At 39.5% G+C, this 22631-nt stretch overlaps 1 protein-coding gene across 3 annotated transcripts in view; it reads left to right on the top strand.

The window, feature by feature from the left end:
- snx13 (sorting nexin 13) overlaps window positions 1-22631 on the top strand; it is a 178736-nt gene that overhangs the window by 139989 nt on the left and 16116 nt on the right. For 2 of the 3 annotated variants that reach the window (XM_033045898.1, XM_033045881.1), the window contains 8 exons: window positions 4151-4344; window positions 6101-6205; window positions 9139-9271; window positions 13406-13443; window positions 13831-13900; window positions 15494-15669; window positions 21951-22058; window positions 22443-22553. In XM_033045898.1, the coding sequence (XP_032901789.1) occupies window positions 4151-4344; window positions 6101-6205; window positions 9139-9271; window positions 13406-13443; window positions 13831-13900; window positions 15494-15669; window positions 21951-22058; window positions 22443-22553 (935 nt within the window). The remainder of the gene's footprint in view (window positions 1-4150; window positions 4345-6100; window positions 6206-9138; window positions 9272-13405; window positions 13444-13830; window positions 13901-15493; window positions 15670-21950; window positions 22059-22442; window positions 22554-22631) is intronic. The other variant, XM_033045890.1, reaches the window with a different exon arrangement.

Genomic DNA, 22631 nt, shown 5'->3' with positions numbered 1-22631 from the left:
ATATGTTCTGGTATGAACCAGAACAATTAAGATTCTTGCTACACCTACACAGGCACATGGAATGCAACATTACTAAAAATAAATATACATTGAATTATCAGTTATGTTACATGTAGGCATACATGCGTACATATGTACTCCCCGACTTGGGTAATAAGCAACCTGTGTAAACTCACGCTTGCATAAACAATTCATAATAGGTGGTCCCGTTTTCTGAATGACCTGTTACAACAAGAGGATAGCAAGGGCTTCCCGTTTATTAATTGTTATAAAACATTGCCTGGACTCGCTGCTCTTCCAGTTTTTGCCACTGTCAGCACGACACTCTGAAGGCAAGCAAGCATGAGGGAGAGGGTGGAGAGCAACTCCCGGCAGTCACCAACATCTTCCACTAACCCCCATCCGATAGCACTCCCTTCAGGCCAATAGCACCGACAGGATGCTCTGTCTGCTCCCACCCCTCTCATCAGTGGCCACTACTTCCTGTCGGCGTTCACTTTGTCCGCACCCTCCTCCACTAGCGCCACCACCTTTTCCCGTTGCTTTGTCCATTCTACACTCCCGGTTCACTGCCTCCTCCTCCCCCGGAGTCGCTGATATCTTCGGAGGAGAATAAGGAGGCGTGGGTGAAGGGGGAGCGGGCAAAGCGGCGGCTTACAGAAGTGGCAGCGGGTGAGAGAGGGGGGAGCCTCACAGCGAGCAAGCGCATCCTGTTACTGCCGTTGTCCTGCAGAAAACGTTGTCAGCCAGGAGCTATAACGTGAGCTGCAAGAGCAGCCATGTCAACTGGATGGTGCGGCAGCTGGTGAAGAAGGGCTTGCCGGTGCAGACTCTATTTTTAAGGTGAAATGACACAAATTGCTGGTGCAACTCAGCAGGTCAGGCAACATCCCTGGAGAACATGAATAGGTGACATTTCATGTCAAGACCCTTCAGACTAATTTAGTCGTTTTGTATATTAATCAGCATCTGCAGTTCTTTGTTTCCACCGAGTTTTGAGGTGATTCCATCTTGCGTAAAATCTGACTTACATCAGGCTTTACGAAATGTAGCCTTGTGTAAGATGGGGAATGTCTGTATATATTCAATAAATATAAATATACAACATTATCAGCCTCACAAATGATTCTGAGTGTGTAGAGCTTCAACTCCAGTTCCTTCATGTGGTTTGTCGGGAGCTACAACTGGACACACTTCCCACTGTTGTAGTTACCAAGGACACTAGAAGATTCCCTGATTTTCAATATTGTACAGCAGTAGAATGCCATTGCCTGGCAATGCTACAGCAACATTAAAAATATCTTATCTTCTCTTGCCTTCACCCTCTGCTCACTCCTCACCAAAGCCTCTAAAGCTCAAGCCTCAGCATCTACCCTCAATTACAGCACTGCACCTCAAACGCAACCACTCACAAATATGACGCTGATAATGCCTGCCTCTGTTTTCAGGGCTGCCAACATTGGGTGAGAGTTGGGAGTGAGAAATTGCGAGAGACCAAGCGTAGTGACCGAGGTGGGGAGGGTGTTGGTGGGTGGTGTCCCCCTCCCATGGTACGGAGCTTTTGCATTTTTCAGCTTGAAATTGTGCAATCTGGTGCATACTGTAGCGAGTCATTTTAACAACCACTTGAATGCAACATTTATGCTTTAAATTGGATTAGCTATGAATAAGGTTAGGCTAAATTACATTCCTAATTACATTCCACAGTAGAGCCGGGCTCTGATCAACAGGTGCAGCATATGAATGATCTTAGTATATTCATGAATGGAAATCAGATTATAATCAAGCACTTGGCCCATGTTGACCAACCTGGGTCTCACTGCACACCTGGTACTACCCCTGACCCTGACTTCAGTTGCATACCTTCTCTCATTCCTGACCAGTCCAGCCTTACACCTGCCCCCCTATTCTACCCTGATCATAGCTGCTTAGCTGCTTAGGATCCCAGTGTTGAACACTCCCATTGTCTCAGCTTTGACTGCACACCTAGTACTGTTCCAGAATTTGGCTCTGGATGCATACTTGGCGTTGCTCCTAGCCCTACTGCTCTGACAATATATCTGGCCCACACATAAAGCCCCACCTCTGACCCCCTGGAATTAACCTATTACATCCAAGTCCACATGTGCTTATCTAATGCGGTAATCTTTAATGGGGCACTTCACGGACCAAATTTTGTATAATAAAATTTACTACATCAATTGGCTTCCTTGTGATCTATCATGCTAGTTACTTTGTCAAAGAAGTCATCAATTGGTTGAACACAATTTCTCATCCATAAAATTATACTCACTCAGCTGTACAAGTATTCTGGTACCATTTCCTTCATTTTCCTAACAAACTGCCCTGAAGGCATTTTCACCCCCAATATTTTCAGTATTTTGCTGTCTTCTTCTCAGCTGGGACTTTTCCGAAATGCAAAGTCCAATAACTATATATTTAAGCAATAATATTCTATTTAATATGATCTTGAGAGTAATAATATTTTCTGTGGTATTCATAACACAATGATAAAAGGATCATTGTTTTGATTGCACCTACCAACATGCATACATTATTATATTACTGTTAATATGTACCGAGGGCAAATTTTTGTTCCAATGCTCCCCATTCCCAATTACTTTTACATTGAAGTAATTGAAATCCAAGTGAAGTTTAAATGGCATCAGAAAAATAAAACCTCCGGAATGGATGATATTCATTACGTGGTTGGTTGGAGTCAGTATCAGCACAATTACCATATCAAACTTTGAATCTTCAGATGTCCTGGTTCAAGCTAAAAGTAAAGACAAATAATAACCTCCTCACACATTCCCCTGCAAGTATCTCTGTCACTCCTTTAAAATATGCCCCTTCTTTGAACAAGCTCTTAAACATCGCATCTGAATCCATCTGATTACACTCCTTGAGGATGTTCATCTATGTGTTCAATTAATAAAACAATGAGATTGGGGACATTTCTATTCAACCTGTCAAAGGAATTGGGTGGGGGGGTGGAGGGGGAATTAGAAATAGTTAGTGAGGTAAACAAACAATAGTTGAGTGGCAAATGACAATAGTGCCACCTTCCCAATATTTAACTGAAGGAAATAATGGGTTATCGGAGCTGTATGTTGTGATAGACAGCCTGACACCTTGCATGTCATTTATTATTACTCTTATCCCACCCCCCCTGGATATTCCGAATTAATAAATTAAGGTTTTGTCAACTAATTACATTTCAGGCTAACTACAAATCAATAACATTAGCTGACTCCAAAACACGAAGCATTGAAATTGATTGATTGATTGATTGATATAATTTAATTGCCACACAACCAAGGTCGGTGGTATTTGGGTTGCCAGCAGCGGTACAATAATAAAGAACACAACCACAATAAAAAATTTACACAAACATCCACCACAGCATTCATCACTGTGGTGGAAGGCACAGAGCTTGGCCAGTCCGGACATTACGGACAATTGGCCTCAGCTCCCAGCTAACATCTGGTAGTGCACTCCGTCTGAACACCTTTCTCCTGCCGCTCGCCGACCTCACTCATGTCAGCCCCTTCCCGCAAATCCTTAAATTCCGACTGCCGTCGGGAGCAGGACATGGCCCCACTTGCTGTGCTGGGTGACGCTGTATAGCATTCACTGCCCGGTTCATGTCTTTCAATGTAAATTTGCATGGGACATGTTTTGGAGGTGTGTGACGGTTGTCGGTCAAGCGAGAATAACAGAGAATAAGAATGCTGCTGTCTTGTCAACAGACGCGCACACAAGCAGTTGGTATTAGTTTTGAAATTCTCGTTGATCACAGAATTTCTCACGACAGAGCATGAGAAATTTGTGATCAGCGTGAGAGCGTGAGAATTGGGCAAAATGCGTGAGTCTCGCACTCAATGCGTGAGAGTTGGCAGCCCTGGTTTTTTACCCAACTTTTCCCCAGACACTAAAGGTTGTTTTTCAAATCTTCTGTGCTGCTCCTCCTCATTTCTGCAGTCTATGTTGAAGCTAACCTGTTCTTACACTACCACCTGCTTATCAAATCTCCCATACTTCTCTTTTCGGCTCCCAATAAAATATTTGAGAAATGATTTAATGGTGCCAAACAACAAATGAAAATTTAAGCTGCTACAGGCCATTAAAAGTATATTTTTGATGGCAGATTATACGCAGCAGACTGGAGGTCAGGCACATCTTTTCTTCTGGCTCACTGTGGAAGGATACAGAGTCACAGCACAACAGCAGCTAGATGTTTTACGAAGTATGTGTAAGGATGGTGAAAGGCAGAGCAATCAAACCAAAGAATTGCTGCGTGCTGCAGCTGTTGGCGTGTATGATCAGTATTTGTCAGAAAAGGTAAGTGCACACTGTTGTTAGATTGAAGTAATTTAGTATCATTGTATATGGCCTTTGCAAAATTTGCATTTTATTATTTTAATTTTGACAGACTTGATTTTTTAAATATTTAATCATTAATATTGAGTTTTAAGCAGAATTGTCAATATTGTATAAAATAGTGTAACAGTAATCAACCATTTTAAGATATTTTAAAAAGTAAGTATGCATAAATCAATAATCTAAGTCTTGTCCCCTTGAAATTGTGTTCATGTGGCAGCAATGTCACCGAGAGAAAAAGCATGGAAATTGCCCATTGACTCGGTTGACTATCATCGGTTTATCATCTTTTCCATTCTCCTCACATTCCCATTGCTCATCTCTTCCAACATACCTTCTGCCATCCCCCAACATTGCACCATTTATTTACACACAAAGGCAACTTAGTGGCCAATGGGTAAACCTGCACATGTTCACGATGTGGAAGCCAACCAGAGCACTCTCACAGTCACAGTCACAAGCAAACTTCACACTGTGAAATGCAATCTTGATCTTGGACTGTCTTAAAATCAGCAATTTATACTCTAGAATGAGCCCATGCTGTTTATAGATATTGTTTAAAATGTTTAATATGTCAATAAATTCCAATCATTAACAGCAGTACATTTTTTCACAGTTATGCCAAGGGGTTTAAATAGACAATTGCTCATTGTTGCTCGTCTATTGATGGATCATGTACATTTGCTGGCAGCACATAGTCTTCTGGATCTGTAAAGGTTGTGGGTGCAACCCTTCATAGTCCCTCTAATTACGTATTGAACAATAGGAGCTAAAATTTAACACTTAATAAACTTGTTAAGCAGGACAAAAAAATGTAAAACTGCAGTTGCTGGATATCTAAAAAAACACAGCATTGGAAACACTCAGTTCATTCAGTATCTGTGGAAAGAGTGTTGCATTCTGATATGATCTTTTCAATGAAATACTAACTTGCTTACTTTAAAAGATCCCATGGAACAATCAAGAAGAGAATCCATTTTTACTCAAAGTGTGGCCAATATGTATTAATCATGCACCAACAAAGGAGAGCCAAAAACTAATTATTTACTTCATTATTTTTAGAACAAAACTGTTTGCTTCATTGTAAAATCTGATAATCACACCCTGCATGTTAAATACGTCTTTTGGTACTCACCTGATGCCTGTTACAATATTGGACACTAATTTGTGCTGCTAAATTGTAATTTCACCTTTTCTGCAAATGTGTGAGTAACTTTCCCCCCACCCACCCTATCCCCATGTTAATTGTGTCTGATAATATTACATTTCAGGTCTACTATCCCAACTTTGATTAAATATGTAGTTCAGAATTGCTAAATTTTCTCTTCAACCCAACAGATGAGTTCACTCAAGTCGAGCACTTTTCATAATTTACTGAACTTTGTCAGTCAGCTTAATATTGGTGCTATACATCCAAATGTTGATTTGAATAAAAGCAAAAATATATTCAGATTTCAAGATAGCAAACCATAACATGATAAATTGAAAGATCGAATCTTCTCCACTTTGTGACATTTGTCAGCGAGGAGGGTGAATATGTTTGTAACAGTGTTGTTCAAAAAGAGTAATCTATTGTTCTGAATTGTGGACAAAAATGGCTTGATTAATGTACATGTCAGTAACATCAAATTACATCAACAAAATAATCTGAACAATGATTAATACACATTCAGTGGTGTTTTGAGTTTTCAACAATATCTATTTTCTCCTTTGTCAGGCATCACCGAGAGTCCATGTGGATGAGAACCTGGTTGCTAAATTGGCAGAAAAGTTGAATTGTGAGGATCCTACACCAGAAATATTTGATGATGTACAAAGAAAAGTACGTTCACTAACAATACCATTTTCAACAAAAAGGGCCAAGAGTTTGAAAAATGTGCAAGAAACATAAAAGTAGACAATAGGTGCAGGCCATTCGGCCCTTCAAGCCAGCACTGCCATTCATGGCTGATCATCCACAGTCAGTACCCCGTTCTTGCCTTCTCCCCATATTCCTTGACTCCGCTATCTCTAAGGGCTCTATCTAACTCTCTCTTGAAAGCATCCAGAGAACCGGCCTCCACTGCCCTCTGAGGCAGAGAATTCCACAGACTCACAACTCTCTGTGTGAAAAAGTATTTCCTCATCTCCGTTCTAAATGGCTTACTCCTTATTCTTAAACTGTGGCCCCTGGTTCTGGAACAAATGCCTCTGATGTGCAAGAAAATAACCCCAGGGAAAACAAATGTAGAAAATTATAGTCAGACACAAAGATTTATGGGGACAAAGAAGCCACAAAGGAATTAAATAAATACTTTAATTGTATCGTTTGGAAAAAGATGCAAATAACATCCCCAAAATGCTAAGGAAAGAAAAGCCTTGTGAAAAGGAGGATTTTAAGTAAATGTGTATTTGTATTTGCTCTAAACAAACAATTAATGGCACTCAAAACTGAATCAAAGAGATCGCCATGGAAATAGTGGATACATTGATTGTCACTTCCCATAGTTCTGTGGAATGGTCCTGCAAATTGGAGGATAGCAAATATAATTCATTATTTAAAAGAGGAAGCGAGAAAATGGAGAACTGCAAACTGGTTTTCCTTGCATCGGTGATGGGAAAATACTGTGGCCTTTAATAAAAGAGGTGACCGCAGGACACGATAGAAATTATCAACCCAATCAGCCAAAGCCAACATGGATTTCTGGAAGGGAAATTAGGTTTGTTAATCCGACTGGAGTTTTGTTTCTAGTATGTGACTGGTAGAATAGCTGAGGGAGAATATTTTGTTTGGTATATAAGCATGTTCAAATGAGAAACGAACAGAGAGTAGGAATATATAGTACGTTTTCATGCTGGCTGGTAAGACCAATGGGATGGCAATGGGAATCAGTGCATGAACATCAGCTAATCACAACATACATCAATGAATAGTGTAACCAGATAAAATCTGCAGTGTGTGATTGTGAGATAAGGAAGATTTGAAGACGATTCAAGATGATTTTTGGAAGTTGAGTGAGTGCATAAATAAATGGTAGGTAGTATTACATGGGTGGATGTGAAATTACGGGGAAACAGAAAGACTATTATTTTGGTTTTCAATATAACAGCGAGGTTGTAACGCTACAATTATACAGTCCCATTGTGTGACCTTACATGCTATTTTGGTGGTCTTACATAAAGGACTGAATTGCCATTGTAGTGAATCAAAGACTGATTCTTAAGATGAAAGGAATAAAGTTTGAGAAATGATTGAGTTGACGAGCTATGTATTCACAAATGTTATGAAAGGTTATCTCATCGAAATGTACATAATTTGGACAGGGCTACCAAGTGGATGGGAGTGGGGAGGGAAGTGGTGGAAGAGGGGCGGCATACGTCCAAAACAGCAGATCACAGACTTGGGATATGGATTGAGGCACATCGGATTTTGTGTTGAAATGTTTGGACTCTGGGTGTGAGGAACCAGTGGGATTATGCCATTGAATCTGTGGAGGGCAATTTGCCAAATTACTAAGAGCTTTCTGCAGAGACCGTTTCTGCAGAGGCCTGGTTAATTCATCCCTTCCCTCCCAAACCACCCCTTCCCCAGGTACTTTCCCCTGCAATTGCAGGAGACGCAACACCTGTCCCTATACCTCCTCCCTCGACTCCGTCCAAGGACCCCAACAGTCCTTTCAGGTGAGGCAGAGGTTGCACATCGTCCAACCTCATCTACTGTATCCGCTGTTCCCGGTGTGGACCTCTATACATCGGCGAGACCAAGCGCCGGCTTGACGATCATTTCACTGAACATCTCCACTCAGTCCGCCTAAACGTACATGATCTCCCGATTGCTAAACACTTTAACTCCCCCTCCCTACTGACCTTTCTGTCCTGGGACGACTCCACTGTCAGAGTGAGGCCCAACGCAAATATGAGGAACAGCACCTCATATTTCGCTTGAACAGTTTAAAATCCAGTTAAATGAATATTGACTTCTCTAACTTCAAATCATCCTTGCTTTCTCTCTTTCTCCATCCATCCCAGTTCTCTGACCAGTCTGACTGTCCCTTTTATTACATTTTATCTTTATATGCTTTGTTGTAACCTCCCCTAGCTAACAATGATCTGTTCTACATTTTCCTTGAGCTTCATCCCCTTTGATGTCTCGTTTTCACACTTTCCATTTCATTTCTGTGTGTTTCCTGATTCAGTCTGAAGAACGGTCTTGACCCAAAAGATCACCCATTCCTTTTATCCAGAGACACTGCATGTCCCGCTGAGTTATTCCATAATTTTGTGTCTGTCTTTGGTGTAAACCAGCATCTGAAGTTCCTTCTTATACACTAAGATATTTAGATAGATATCTAATACAAAATCAAGGGATATGGGGAGAGAGTGGGAATATAATATTGGCGACGTACTTGATAGTGGTGAAGCTTATTCCTTCACCTATCTTGTATCTGAGTCAAGACAGTGTGTGTTAGAATTATGTTCCCGCCATATGCTGGATCCTAGAGGTTTTCCTATTAGTGATATTAATGGGTAAGAAGGAGACTGCATATGCTGGTTTAAACCGAAGATAGACACAAAAAGCTGGAGTAACTCAGCAAGACAGGCAGCATCTCTGGAGAGAAGGATTGGGTCATTAATGTGTTTGAAATTCTGTGTAGTGAGGGGCCTTGGGTGCAAAATGAATTGGCATATTCCACAATAGTGTAGTCTTGAGAAAATGTTGATTCTGAACCATAATGCCTGAGACAACTGATGTATTTTGTTCACATTTTTTTAAAGGTCTATGACATGATGCTGAAGGATGAGCAATTCTACCCCTCTTTCAGGCAAAATGCTCTTTATGTGCGGATGTTGGCTGAGTTGGACATGTTGAAAGATCCTAGTATTAGAGGATCAGATGATGGAGATTTGGGTATGAATAATGTATTTGTACGCTCAAAGGTTTAACAACTATAACCTTACTGCATTGCTGAAATCATTTAACATAATTACTTAATTATGATAAGAATTATGTTGACCTTGAAATTCTGAATTGACTTCATTTTATGATGCAGGTCCCTTATTCTGTCTTGTTCATTACATTAACCACCTACCTCCTACATTAATACAGTTACAGTCATTTTCCCTCCACGCCTTTCTCTTGCATTTATGGAAAACCTGTTACGTTTCTAATATTGTACAATCTGATGGAAGTTCATACTTTAAGTGTGCTTCTCTGCTTTACATAGAATTACCTAACCTATTCACTTTTATTGCTTAACTGAATCGCTGTGCAACGTTTTTCTTTGTTTCCTTATCATTCAAGTAAATCACATCTGCAGCATTTCTGGGATCTCAACCATAATATGGCCACAGATGGGGCAGCTGTGGCTGATGGGGCAAGTGAATGAATAGTTTGTTGCATTTCTTCGAAGGTGCTTTGAGCACAATTGTGAACCTTCCCTCAGCCTGGTAATCGTATGATGGACGCCAAGTGAATTTCTGTCATCAATCTGTGCCAGATATCCTCTGCCAGATTTAACCTGCCCAATGTAGTCGATTGAATGTAACTAGGGCATCAATACTGGGAACTGTAGACATTTCCAAATGCTAATTAACTTTATCCAGCATCTGAAAGTTTCTCCACCCATGTACAATAGATTGATTTGGTCTGCTGCTGCCTTATGTATCAATCTATTTAAAGTTACAGAATACCTGGTGTTTGAGCATTTCCCCCTCAAATAATTATCAATGGGGAGAGTTGTTGCACCATGACATGAGTGTACACTTCCAGAGTTTGCAGATTTGAGCACTCAAGGATGGTGCAAATACACTTTGAAGTTGTTGAAGACAATCATCTATGGAAACATTGATAGCTTAAAAATTCCAGACATTTATTCTCAATGGATTCTAAGATACCATTGTTGAAATGTGTTCCAAAATATATGTAGTTAAAATTGTGTCTTGTCTTTCCATTGCTTTGTCCTATATTTGGATAAGGCCTGCATGATGTCAATTTATACTATTCACAGAATAGTATTGTAAGAATAGATGTACTTTAGGTTGATAAAATACCATCAAACTCTAATCACTACTGAAGGGTAATTTTTCTGGATTCATTTTAATAACTAACCCACAGGGATCAGTATTTGTACTGGCCATAACATTCAGCTCAAGTTTCAAGTTCAATAGATTTCAGATGAGATCCAAGGAATTTTACATTGAATCAAAGGAAATTTTGAGTGTTAAATTGGATTTGGGCTAAGGTTTTTCTTGAGTTTTCTATCATTTCCATGTGTTTTGCAAAGTGTTCTATCTACATCTAGTGGCAAAATAAAATATTGCATTGAATTTTCCATTCTTCAATGCTTGAGTTAATTTTATTAAATAATTTTCAAATATTCAAGTGATCAAATTTATTGCATTCCGCCACATGTCATGATGTTTTAGTGCATGCGTTTATAGATATCACTTTTCTGGGTCATGGTGCTCCGTGATCTGTTGTTTATTCCTGAATTACAGTAACATTTTTTTAATTGTTACATTTATGGTAGCTTATGGCCACAATGTTGGTAACTTGTAGCCTTCTCAGAATGTAATTACTTTGTTGTGGTCATTTTAAATGTGAAAAAAAAGAGGTAGCAACCAAATCATTTGCAAAGCTACGATATTTTCTGAAATTAATGGGGAAAATTTGCAGAGAACCTGATCTTTTCTGCCAAATTTATGACTTTCCCTCATCTAATCCAGTGCCCTACATAATGTTTGGGACAAAGACCCATCATTTATTTATTTGCCTCTGTACTCCACAATTTGAGATTTGTAATAGGAAAAAAATCACATGTGGTTTAAGTGCACATTGTCAGATTTTAATAAAGGCCATTTTTATACATTATGGTTTCACCATGTAGAAATGACAGCAGTGTTTATACATAGTCCCCCCATTTCAGGATATCACAATGTTTGGGAACAATGGCTTCACAGGCATTTGTAATTGCTCAGGTGTGTTTAATTGCTTCCCTAATGCAGGTATAAGAGAGCGCTCAGCACCTAGTCTTTCCTCCAGTCTTTCCATCAACTTTGGAAACTTTTATTGCTGTTTATCAACATGAGGACCAAAGTTGTGCCAATGAAAGTCAAAGACGCCATTATGAGACTGAGAAACAAGAATAAAACTGTTAGAGACATCAGTCAAACCTTAGGCTTACCAATGTTTGGAACATCATTAAGAAGAAAGAGAGCCCTGGTGAGCTTACTAATCGCAAAGGGACTGGCAGGCCAAGGAAGACCTCCGCAGCTGATGACAGAAGAATTCTATCCACAATAAAGAAAAAAAAAACAAACACCTGTCCGACAGATCAGAAACACTCTTCAGGAGTCGGGTGTGGATTTGTCAATGACCACTGTCCACAGATGACTTCATGAACAGAAATACAGAGGCTACACTGCAAGATGCAAACCACTGGTTAGCCGAAAAAATAGGATGGCCAGGTTACAGTTTGCCAAGAAGAACTTAAAAGAGCAACCACAGTTCTGGAAAAAGTATCGTGGACAGATGAGACGAGGATTAAGTTATATTAGAGTGATTGGAAGAGCAAAGTATTGAGGAGAGAAGGAACTGCCCAAGATCCAAAGCATACCACCTCGTATGTGAAACACGGTGGAGGGGGTGTTATAGCCTGGCATGTATGGCTGCTGAAAGTACTGGCTCACATCTTCATTGATGATACAACTGCTGATGGTAGCAGCATAATGAATTCTGAAGTGTATAGACACATCCTATCTGCTCAAGTTCAAACAAATATCTCAAAACTCATTGGCCGGTGTTTCATTTTACGGCAAGACAATGATCCCAAACATACTGCTAAAGCAACAAAGGAGTTTTTCAAAACTAAAAAATGGTCAACTCTTGAGTGGCCAAGTCAATCACCTGATTTGAATCTAAATGAGCATGCCTTTTATAAGCTGAAGAGAAAACTGAAGGGGACTAGACCCCAAAACAAGCATAAGCTAAAGATTGCTGCAATACAGGCCTGGCAGAGCATCACCAGGGAAGACACCCAGCAACTGATGATGTCCTTGAATCGAATATTTAAGCAGTCATTGCATGCAAAGGATATGCAACAAAATACTAAACATGACTACTTTCATTTATATGACATTGCTGTGTCCCAAACATTATGGTGCCCTGAAATGGGGGGGACTATGTATAAACACAGCTGTAATTTCTACATGGTGAAATCAAAATGTATAAAAATTGCCGTTATTAAAATCTGACAATCTAACACTTTAACCACATGTAATTTTTTTTTCTGTTACAGATCTCAAATTGTGGAGTACAGAGGCAAATAAATAAATGATGGGTCTTTGTCCCAAACATTATGGAGGGCACTGTAACAGCATGCCTTTTCTCAATGCTGAACGCCATTTAATTAAGTAGCCCTGTATTTCTATGTTGTGTTATTGCACATGCATTATTACAAATCTTGAATACTGATCTTAATAGTACCATTGCCAGATTTTATTTTTGCTCAATGTATGTCTGCAAGAACAGACTATTGTACCGATACAGAATTTCGACATCGAGCTCAGTCATTTGTTGATACTCGTGTAATTTTGAAATAGGTATTTCAAACGTTTTTAATAGCTGTTATGTCAAAAGCACAAAAAATAATTGTGGACAACAATTTCTTGACTGCATTCATCCCTTATTCACATACTTGATTAAAAAAAAACATGTAAGGAAATTGCTCTCAGTATACTGACTTGCATTGTGTTTTAAATACCAGCCTTAAAGTTAAATTGTATAATTTTAAAATCACAAATCATCTACTTTCTGATGCACAACTGCTCAGTTCTTGGCTGTCTCCAGGTACAAATCCTTGTTTTACTAGATATTCTTTGGGTATTGTTGGGTTGATTTTGGGGAATTTGTCATGAATTGGTTATTTTCCTTAATGTTTGATCATACTATGTGATTTTTATTTTAAGTACATGACCCTCTTCTGTATTTCATTATTGTTCACCAAGTTTTTGTTTCTACATTGAGATTTTTTTTTCTCTCCAGAGTCTTTCAATGGTTCCCCAAATGGTAGTTTAAATTCGGTAAGTGTTAAAAACTTTTCCCTAACCTTGGACGTTTTCTGACAATTTCTTGACTGCATGTACATGGAGCAAAATAACCTAATGTCAAACACAAAACTATTCAATGACATTTGCCTTTTCATGCTTTGGGGCAAAAGCTGCTGGATGCTTTAATTGAAATTGTTTATGCAGGTATTTTAATATGAATCCATTAATTTGTTCTGGCCCAGCCCTTTTAAATAAAAAATATAATAATTCCATGATGTTGATTTTCTTAGTGTCATTGTGAAAGTTTTTTTCATTTGTATGATATAATGTATATAGGTATACAAATATGAGGATGAACTATGATAAGTAGTTTGAATTATAATCTTCCATGTTGAAAAATTAGTATGTTTTGTTCCATAGTCACTGGATGATCTTTCAAACAACAGTTCTGAAGAGTCATTGCAACTGCAAGTAACTATTAGTGATACTGGTAAGTAAAAGGAAGCACATAGCCAGCTGACAAAGCTGATTTGTACAAATCTTTTGATTTGTATACATACTGCTTAGCTGCTTGAGTTACTTCAGAAATATAACAAAATGCACTGAGGTATCAGTTACCTTCATTTTGTTTTGTGAGCTCATAGAACAGTTGCATCAATTGAAAATTGCAGTTACTACGATAACTTAGCACTTATTTAGATGCAAAATGGAAGAGTAATAATATGCATTTATACAAATTGTGCTCTTCGTGGATTACAGTTTGCGAATTGCTTATTTCTGGAAACTAATCAGTGATCAGATGCGAAAGATCGTGGAAAAGTGTCTCAGTTCGTTTTAAGTCCAGGTTCCCTATTTAGCAACAGGAAATATGCAATTATAATTGATGATCTTTCCTGTAATATGCATGGATTGTTAATATTGAGCCTAAAAAAAACAAGCTTGATTTGTTTAGGAATTTGATTGGCCTATTTGGAATGTGCTCTTCAAATTTATCAGTTTAGCTCAATGTGGCAGTAATTGAATTTGACAATACCCTCTGTTTCTGATTATCATTCTTCCTTTGTTGGTTTGCATTTCAGTTCAGTTTTCAATATCTGTCATTTTTACATCTGCATGTCTTCCATGTTGTTTAGATTTTCGTACGGTAAAGGTACTTTTATAGTTTTCAGTTAATTTAAATTTGATAACAGAATATCTCAGCTCTTTGTGGGTAACCTTTCTTTGAGCGTTGTGTGATAGTGAGGGCATGAAGGGAAGGATAGGCCTGGTGAATATGTGGGTGAGCAACTAGGTACAGGGGGCAAGGATCAGGTGTTTGAATCATTGGGGTCTTTTCTGGAGCAGAAGTGGTGGGAACCAATATCCTGAGAGCAAGATGTGCTTGTGCTACCAGGGAGGGTTTAAATTAGATGGGCAAAAGGGAAGTTCCCAGCACAGAAAGAAGACAGATGAAAACTGTTGAGCAAATATAGTGCTTGAAGAGAGCAAGATTAGCAGCCAAGACTGGTTGTTGTATACCAAAGAGAGGGGGGAAGACGAGATATGTCAAAAGGCTTAATACAATGGGCTTGGACCTATAAAAAGCTAGATTAAAGGTAACAGTTATTTTGGACTTTTACAACTGATAGTGAAAACTCTGATGCATAAGATTTAATATGACCCTGAGGGGCAACATTTTCCACTCAAAGGGTGGTGGGTATATGGAATGTGCTGTTCGAGCAGGTAGTTGAGGCAGGTACAATGTTGTTATTGTACATCCTCTGACAGCTCTCCATAGGAAAGATTTGGAGGGATACGGACCAGATGGGGCATCTTGGTCAGAATGGGCAAGTTGTGCCGTGGGGCCTGTTTCCATTTTGTATGACACCATGACTCTATGAAAGAAAAGTTGAATAACAATTCAAAATACTTGATGTTTAAATATTATTTGGGCAATACAATCTCTCTATCTACATTCACGTGTCATTCTACAGTTGTCTTCAAACTGTCTCTCATTCTTTCATCTTTTTATGTTCCTGTCCCATTTTCATGAATCTTTGTGTTCCCATTTTTCTCTTCTTTGTTTCTTTTTCATTGTAACTAGTCCATGCTGATTCTGAACCATATCCTATGGCAGGAGTATGTAATGACCATGGCAAGACCTATGCTCTGTACGCAATCACTGTTCAGAGGAGAAACCCAGATGGAAGTGAGGAATCTTGGAAGACCTATCGCCGCTACAGTGATTTCCATGACTTTCACATGCGGATAACTGAGCAGGTAAAAGTCCTTCCAAATTATTGTTTGTGCTTTTTTCCTTTCAATTTATTTTTAGGAAATGGTTGATTCCACAATCCCATCTGCATTGCTGCAATGAGATCACCAATTATGCCATATGAAAGTTTAAAATAAACTGATTTTGTTCCCCTTGATAAACAGTATTGGATTATTACTGAAAAATTGATGGATTTTAAACGCTATAATTTTGTGATATTATTCATTTGTTTCTGAGCCATTCTACCACTATTTCTCCTCTATTCGTATTGCTCTCTGCACTATCCACACCCAACATTTATTTGCTTGTAATGTGGTCATTTTCAGACTACAATTTTTCATGTGGCATTAATTACTTTGAACTGAGCCACATGAATTATACAATTAATGAAAAATTATTCATTTTTTGCTAAAATCATCAAATAGTATCTTATCAACTTAGACTTTGAGATGCATTTTGATAGAAATAACATTTCGCTTGTTTAAGATAAGATCGATATTGTTTTATTCAACACCTGCTATGATTGTTTAATTTTAATCTAAATATGTATTGCCGTTTGGATGCAAAAACTTCCATACAACTTCTGAAATGATATTTTAATCTGGTAGCAAATCAGCTGTATTTGTATTCATTTTTTTTGCTGTCTTGACAATTTTTCTGTTTTTCTACTTTTGTCATGGAATTTGTCTGTTAGAAATTAAGTCCTGGATGACCAGCACTTCAATTCAACTATCATATTTGGCATTATCCCTTCCGAACTCCTCGTGATTAGATTGGTGAACAAAGTCCGCATCCTGTTAAAGTTTCAGCTGCACTGTTCCACATCAGTTTAATCACCAAGATTGGATTTCTTCATAAAGAATGTATAAAGAACTGAGTCATACTATCCTTAAGACTCGTGTACCTTGCTTCCCATTTTTCAGCCACTCCAGGGGGAAAAAAATAGGTATTGCTTTTTTATGCCTTTACTCAATGCAATGTTTGCAATATTCCCAGTTTTCCCTTAATTCTATTTATCAACAGTGCCGCTCCCTAATTCCTGCCAGTTTGAGACCACTTACTCTATGCAAACATGCAATTTAGGAACAGGAGTAAGCCATTTACCCCGATTCCCCGTTCAATAACATTGTGGCTAATCTCATTGCAATTTCTACATTCTCATCTACTCATCTACTGCTTTATCCAGCTTTGCCTTGAAAATATTCAAGGTTCTGCTTCTATTGCCATTCGAAGAAGAGTTTTGTAAATAGTGACCCTTTGAGAGAAAAGGTATGTTATTTCTGAAGTGTGCAGCTTCATACTTCAAGCAGTGGACCTCGGTTCAGGATTCAATTAACAGAGAAAACATCCTTCCAACCTGTCAAGCTCAGATCTTGATTTTTTTCAAGTACCTCTCATTTTCCTAAACTCCAGTGGATAGAAGCATAATCTGCTCTTGCCTCGTAGCTCTGGCCTTACACATTCTTGGTGTAGATCAGTCTTGGTGTCTACTCTGAACAGCTTCCACTATGTCTACATCCTTCAATTTTGATGTCAAATTGGTTATAAATTGAGTAGGCTTCATTTAAATGGATCAAATGTTTGACCGCTAAAGCAATTGTTTTAAAAATTCCATGGTGTGTTTCAGCTTCAAATACTGAGGAATACCTATGGGCTGCTGTTATTGTTGCAGCTAGCTGAAATACAGTAGGTTCCAAATGCTGAGCTTATCTTCAGATGAATGGAAAATGTTTCTTCACAACAGCCCCATTAATAGTTTAAATATCTATTTAGTTGCCTGTTTATTTTTATCTATCACAGTTAAAAAATATCTCCACATTCTTATAAGAGTTTCAATCTTCTCCGCATTCCCTTATAGGATAGCACTTATTTTCCCATTGTAACATGCTTCCACAAACAGTAATGTCATTTTGACTTGGTTATTTTTTTATTCAATGTTGCTTATGGGATAAATATTGCCTTCTAACTGTTTGGCCAAGACACTGGAGATAACTCCTTTGCTATTGGATGGAAGTTTTAGGCTTAATAATGAGGTTGTACCTTATCCATTAGCACTTGTAATTTAATTCCTTTTCTTTCGCCACTTAAGCCCTCCCCCCCCACCCACCACAAAATTTGCTGATATGTTAGTTTTGCTTTTCTAATCCAACAGAAGGCATACACTCAAGCCATTAGTTTATCTTTGTTGTCAGAAAAGCGACCTGCTATTGTTTCCAGTATTTTATTTGTATAGTTTACCATTTTCAAGCATATGTTCAATTGTTAGTAAATATTGTTGTATGAAGTATAGGAGTTAATTTGAGAACATCAAATACTCTATTTGAGAGCATATGTAACATTCATATTTACTTAAGGTAGGGGAGATGAATACACATAACTAAAATACAAGCATGATACATTTAATTTGTTTTTGTTTTGCTAGGACCAGTTACAAAAGTGCATTTTGATTAAAACTTGTTTTGTGTGGATGGAGATTGAATTTAGTCAGTGTTGTCTAATTGAATTTCTGCACTGGATAGCTTAGCAGCGAAACATCTAATAGATCATGAAAAAACTCGCAAATTGTTAGCTCTTGTAAATTAATAATTAAAAGGATTAATATTGACTTCCAAAGATCTACAATTAAGTTTAAAAATATGATATGCTTTCCAATTATCATGCTATTGCATGCATGGGTCTCTGACCTCTTCATGGTGAATACCACTATAATTTTTAATTAAGGCACATTTTTATCTTGACAATTAATATTTCAATCAGGCAAACATAATTTGAGCATTTGTATAAATTAAGCATGCAGATCCAAACAAGTGTGCGGTCTTGCACTTTGGAATGTCAAATGTACGGGGGAAAAAATTACATTTGTACATCCCTCTGTACATCAATGGTCCTAAGGGTCCTGCTTTTTACTGTACTATACAGTAAAAAGCAGGACCCTTAGGACCATTGATGTTCAGAGGGATCTTGGGGTCTAAGTCCATGGGTCCCTAAAAGTGGCAACACCAGTAGATAGTGGTAAAGAAAGCGTATGATCGGGCATACCGGTTCCGGTGGCACTGCAAGTCGGCTGCCTCGCCTGCAAAGGGTTTATTGTTTTGACTTTTTAGTGTGGAGGAGTGTTTTAGTGTGGGGGGGGGGGTGGCGGGGGATAGGGGGAAACTGTTTTTCAGTCACTTACCTCGGTGGAATGCGACTTTTTCTCCTCGTGGCATTTTCGCCCTCCCTCACGGCCTAACAGCTTGGATTGGATCTGCATCTCCCTGAGTCAGGCCCAGAGCTTCAGCATCGGGCACAGTGCGGACTTTCCATCGCGGAGCCGGGTGAGCCCTTGCCGGGGATCGCCAGAAGAAGTGCTCAGATCGCTCTGTCTATAACATCCTGAAGCCGCGGTCAGCGGAGCTTTTAGCTGCAGGCACGGTGTGGACTTTCCATCGCAGAGTCTGGGATCCATCGCCGGAGAAAAGCTCCGATCGCCAGCCTGCGGCCTATAACATCGTGAAGCCGCAGTCTCCGTTAGGAAGTGGCCGATTCGAGACCTCCAAGCCGCGGAGTGTCCGTCCGTCCCGATGTCGGAGTTTCGAGCATTCCGACGAGAGGGCCTGTACATCAGGCCGTCTGTAGCGGCGACTGCTGAGGATTCATGGCCCCGACCACGGATGAACAAAGGAGGAGGACTGACTGAACGTTATTGCCTTCCACCATAGTGAAGAATGTTGATTCCACTGTGGTGTATGTTCATGTTGTATTCTATTGTGTATTGTGCTCTTTTTGATTGTGTGGCTGCATGGTAAATCAAATTCAAATTGGTATGTCCAAAAGTATGTTTTAATGTTTCTCTGTATGTCTTGTGTGGGGGGTGGTGGTGGAAGGGGGGGGGGGGGATCGGGGACCAGTGGCGCAGCGGGGACTGTAACACTGTGGAACCCCCCTTGCCAGGAGTTGCCGGAGAAGCGCTCCGACCTCTGGCCTGATGCCTACAACATCTTGGAGCCTCGGTTTGTGGAGCTTATGGCGGCAGGCGTGGAGTGGATCTTTCATCGTGGAGCGGGCGATCCTTCGCCGGGGGTTGCCAGAGAAGAGCTCCGACCGCCGGCCTGCGGCCTACAATATCTGGAAGCCGCGATCTCCGGTAAGGAGGTGGCCAATTTGGGAGCTCCGGGCCACGGGGTGTGCTCGACCTGTCCCGACTTCGGCGTTCCAACCAACCCGAACAGAGGGCTTGAACATCAGGTCATCAGTAGTGGCGACCACGGAGGGTCAGGGCCCCGACCACAGTTAGACAAGGGAGGAGGAGGACAGTCTGACTGTATTGTCTTCCACCACAGTGAAGAATGGTGTAGTGGATGTCTGTTGAATTATGTTGTGTTTTGTGTCCATTTTTTTATTGTAAATTATTGGTAAATTACATTTCACTGCACTTTATGGTGCATGTGACAAATAAATTTGAACTTGGTATAAGAGTCAGGAAGTCATGATGCAGCTTTATCGAACTATGATTAGGCCACTTTTTTTAAACAAAAGTACGTTAATTTACAAACTGGCATCTAAGGCACTCGAAGATAGATATAAATGCTGGAGAAACTCAGCGGGTGAGGCAGCATCTATAAAGCGAAGGAAATAGGCAATGTTTCGGTTCGAAACCCTTCTTCAGACTTCTAAGACACTCAACCCCATTACAGAATGGATGTGGAGGCTTTGGAGAGAGAACAAAAGAGATTCACCAAAGTGTTACCTAGATTAAAGTATGTTAGCCATTAGACCAAATTGTATTGTTTTCTCTGGAGCATCGGAAGCAAAGGGGCAACCTGATAGAAATATGTAAAATTAGATGGCATAGAAATGGTGAGAGAGAGACAAATTTGTGCGGCAAGATTTTATACATAGAATTTGATGGGTACCTGGAATCCATTGCCAGGAGAGGTGGTGGATGCAGAGATACAATAGCAACATTTAAGAGACATTTAGACATTCACATGCAAATAAGTTTAAATTGGCATCACTGTTGTCACAGATGACATTAGCATGTTTTTATTGCTCTATGACTGTTCTTTGAGCTAATCACAATAAGTAACTTGACATCAATTTGTGATTTGCTCATATCACCGAGTAAGATAGTATCATTGTATATAGTTGAAACAAAGAACTACAGATGACGGTTAATAAACAAAAGGACACAAAGTGTTGGAGCAACTCAGTGGGTCAGGCAGCATCACTGGAGAATATGGATAGGTGAGGTTGCGACTGTTCAGACTGATTCAGTCTGCTGAGTTACTCCAGCACTGTGTTGTTTCACCTTAAAACAAGCTGCCAATGCCGCTGGTCTGCACCAGCAATCCTTTCTTCACCGGTTCATGAGGCTGTTATTGCGCCTCACATTGTAGGCCCTGGGGACAACGCTTTTTTGCTCCCATCTCATCTGCCGCCACTTCCAAGGTGGAGCATGTCAGCCACTCCAGAGGAGGAGGCAGTGACTGTGGAGGTGTGGGGGTGGGGGGGGGGGGGGGGGGGGGTGGTGAGATGGGATGGAGCCCCACGGTGACCAAGCGCGTGTTATTGACAGTGGTCTGAACAAAGCACTGTCCCCAGAGGCTGCAATGTGAGCCGCAGCAACAACCGCTTCAAGTGGACTGTGCAGTGAGTGAAGAAGGGCTCATGAGTGCATCTTGCAAGTCGGGTGAGGGCCCTTTGAAGCCTGCGCTCTAAGCTACCGGAAATACGGTGCGAGTCTGGGATCCGTCCACTATAACCGAAATCCATTATAAAGGGGCGAACAAAAATGAGGGTTTGCTGTGCACTCCTCGCGTTCAATTTGAATTTGCAACATTCTGAAATTACCCATGCATAACTTCTGCACCTGTGTGATATGCATGAAGGACTTCAAGAGTGTAATGTATGTGACCAATCCTGAGTCCAAGGAATTAGAGAATTTTCACTATCAGACCTGTGGTCATCAAGCATGAGAACTCAGACTTGTGCTTGGGAAACAGAGCAAATGTTAAAGTATCACATAAAATGCATGAGATTTGGCAGGACTGAAATCTGAACAGCTGCCACTGAAAAGGAGCAGTTGACAAAAGCTGTACCCTCTGCCCTGTACTAATCTGTCTGCATTCTTACAATTTAACACCTGGAAACGAGAATAACTGGATTAATACACCATTTAAGCAGCTGTGGTTTGAATGTACTGTATAATGTGTGTTCTTAGAGTAAATGTTAAATGCAAAATGTAGTTGCATTCATATTTATAATTAATGAATAACATGGAAAGTAAATGTTTTTCTTTATTCAGTTTGAACATCTTTCAAGTTTCCTTAAACTTCCAGGGAAAAAAACTTTTAATAATATGGATAGAGAGTTCTTGGGGAAGAGAAAAAAAGACCTTAATATATATTTGCAGGTAAACCTTTTCAATTATTGAAAAATGGCATAATTCAACAATGCTGTTTTTAGATCCATTGTATTTTTAAATATTTTAACTGTGTCTGAGATATTAACAAAACATAAATCTAAATATATATAATCATTTGCACAAATTGTGTAACTATTTGAAAAACTGAAACAAATTAACCAGAACTTGATTGTAAAAGGGTACAGAAGCATTTTTGCAAACCATTAATTAACTAAAGCAAAACTATGAAAGCTTTACAGAGACTCGAAAATCTCAACACCAAATAATTAATGTTTTGAGTGTCCATTTTCAAGCAAAATCTGTGGTAAAGTAATCGAAAATAAATCTGATATTGACTGATTTAAGTGCAGTTTATTTTCTGCTTTTACTTAGTTCTTAATCAACCCTGACGTGATAAAAGCTTGCCCCGCTTTGATTCCGTATGTGAATGACTTTTTGGAGAATAAAGCCTATAGCAAAGGAAAAGGTGATTTTGCTCGTAAGGTAAGCCTGCCATCTATTGGTCAGATTGTGTAATACTGCATAACAAAAAATTGTGTGCATTTATTTTGTTTTAAGACA

The sequence above is a fragment of the Amblyraja radiata genome, chromosome 2 (assembly GCF_010909765.2).
Source record: "Amblyraja radiata isolate CabotCenter1 chromosome 2, sAmbRad1.1.pri, whole genome shotgun sequence".
NCBI lineage: Eukaryota > Metazoa > Chordata > Chondrichthyes > Rajiformes > Rajidae > Amblyraja > Amblyraja radiata.
The sequence above is the reverse complement of the archived record's forward strand: the minus strand, read 5'-3'. Positions and strand labels throughout refer to the sequence as shown.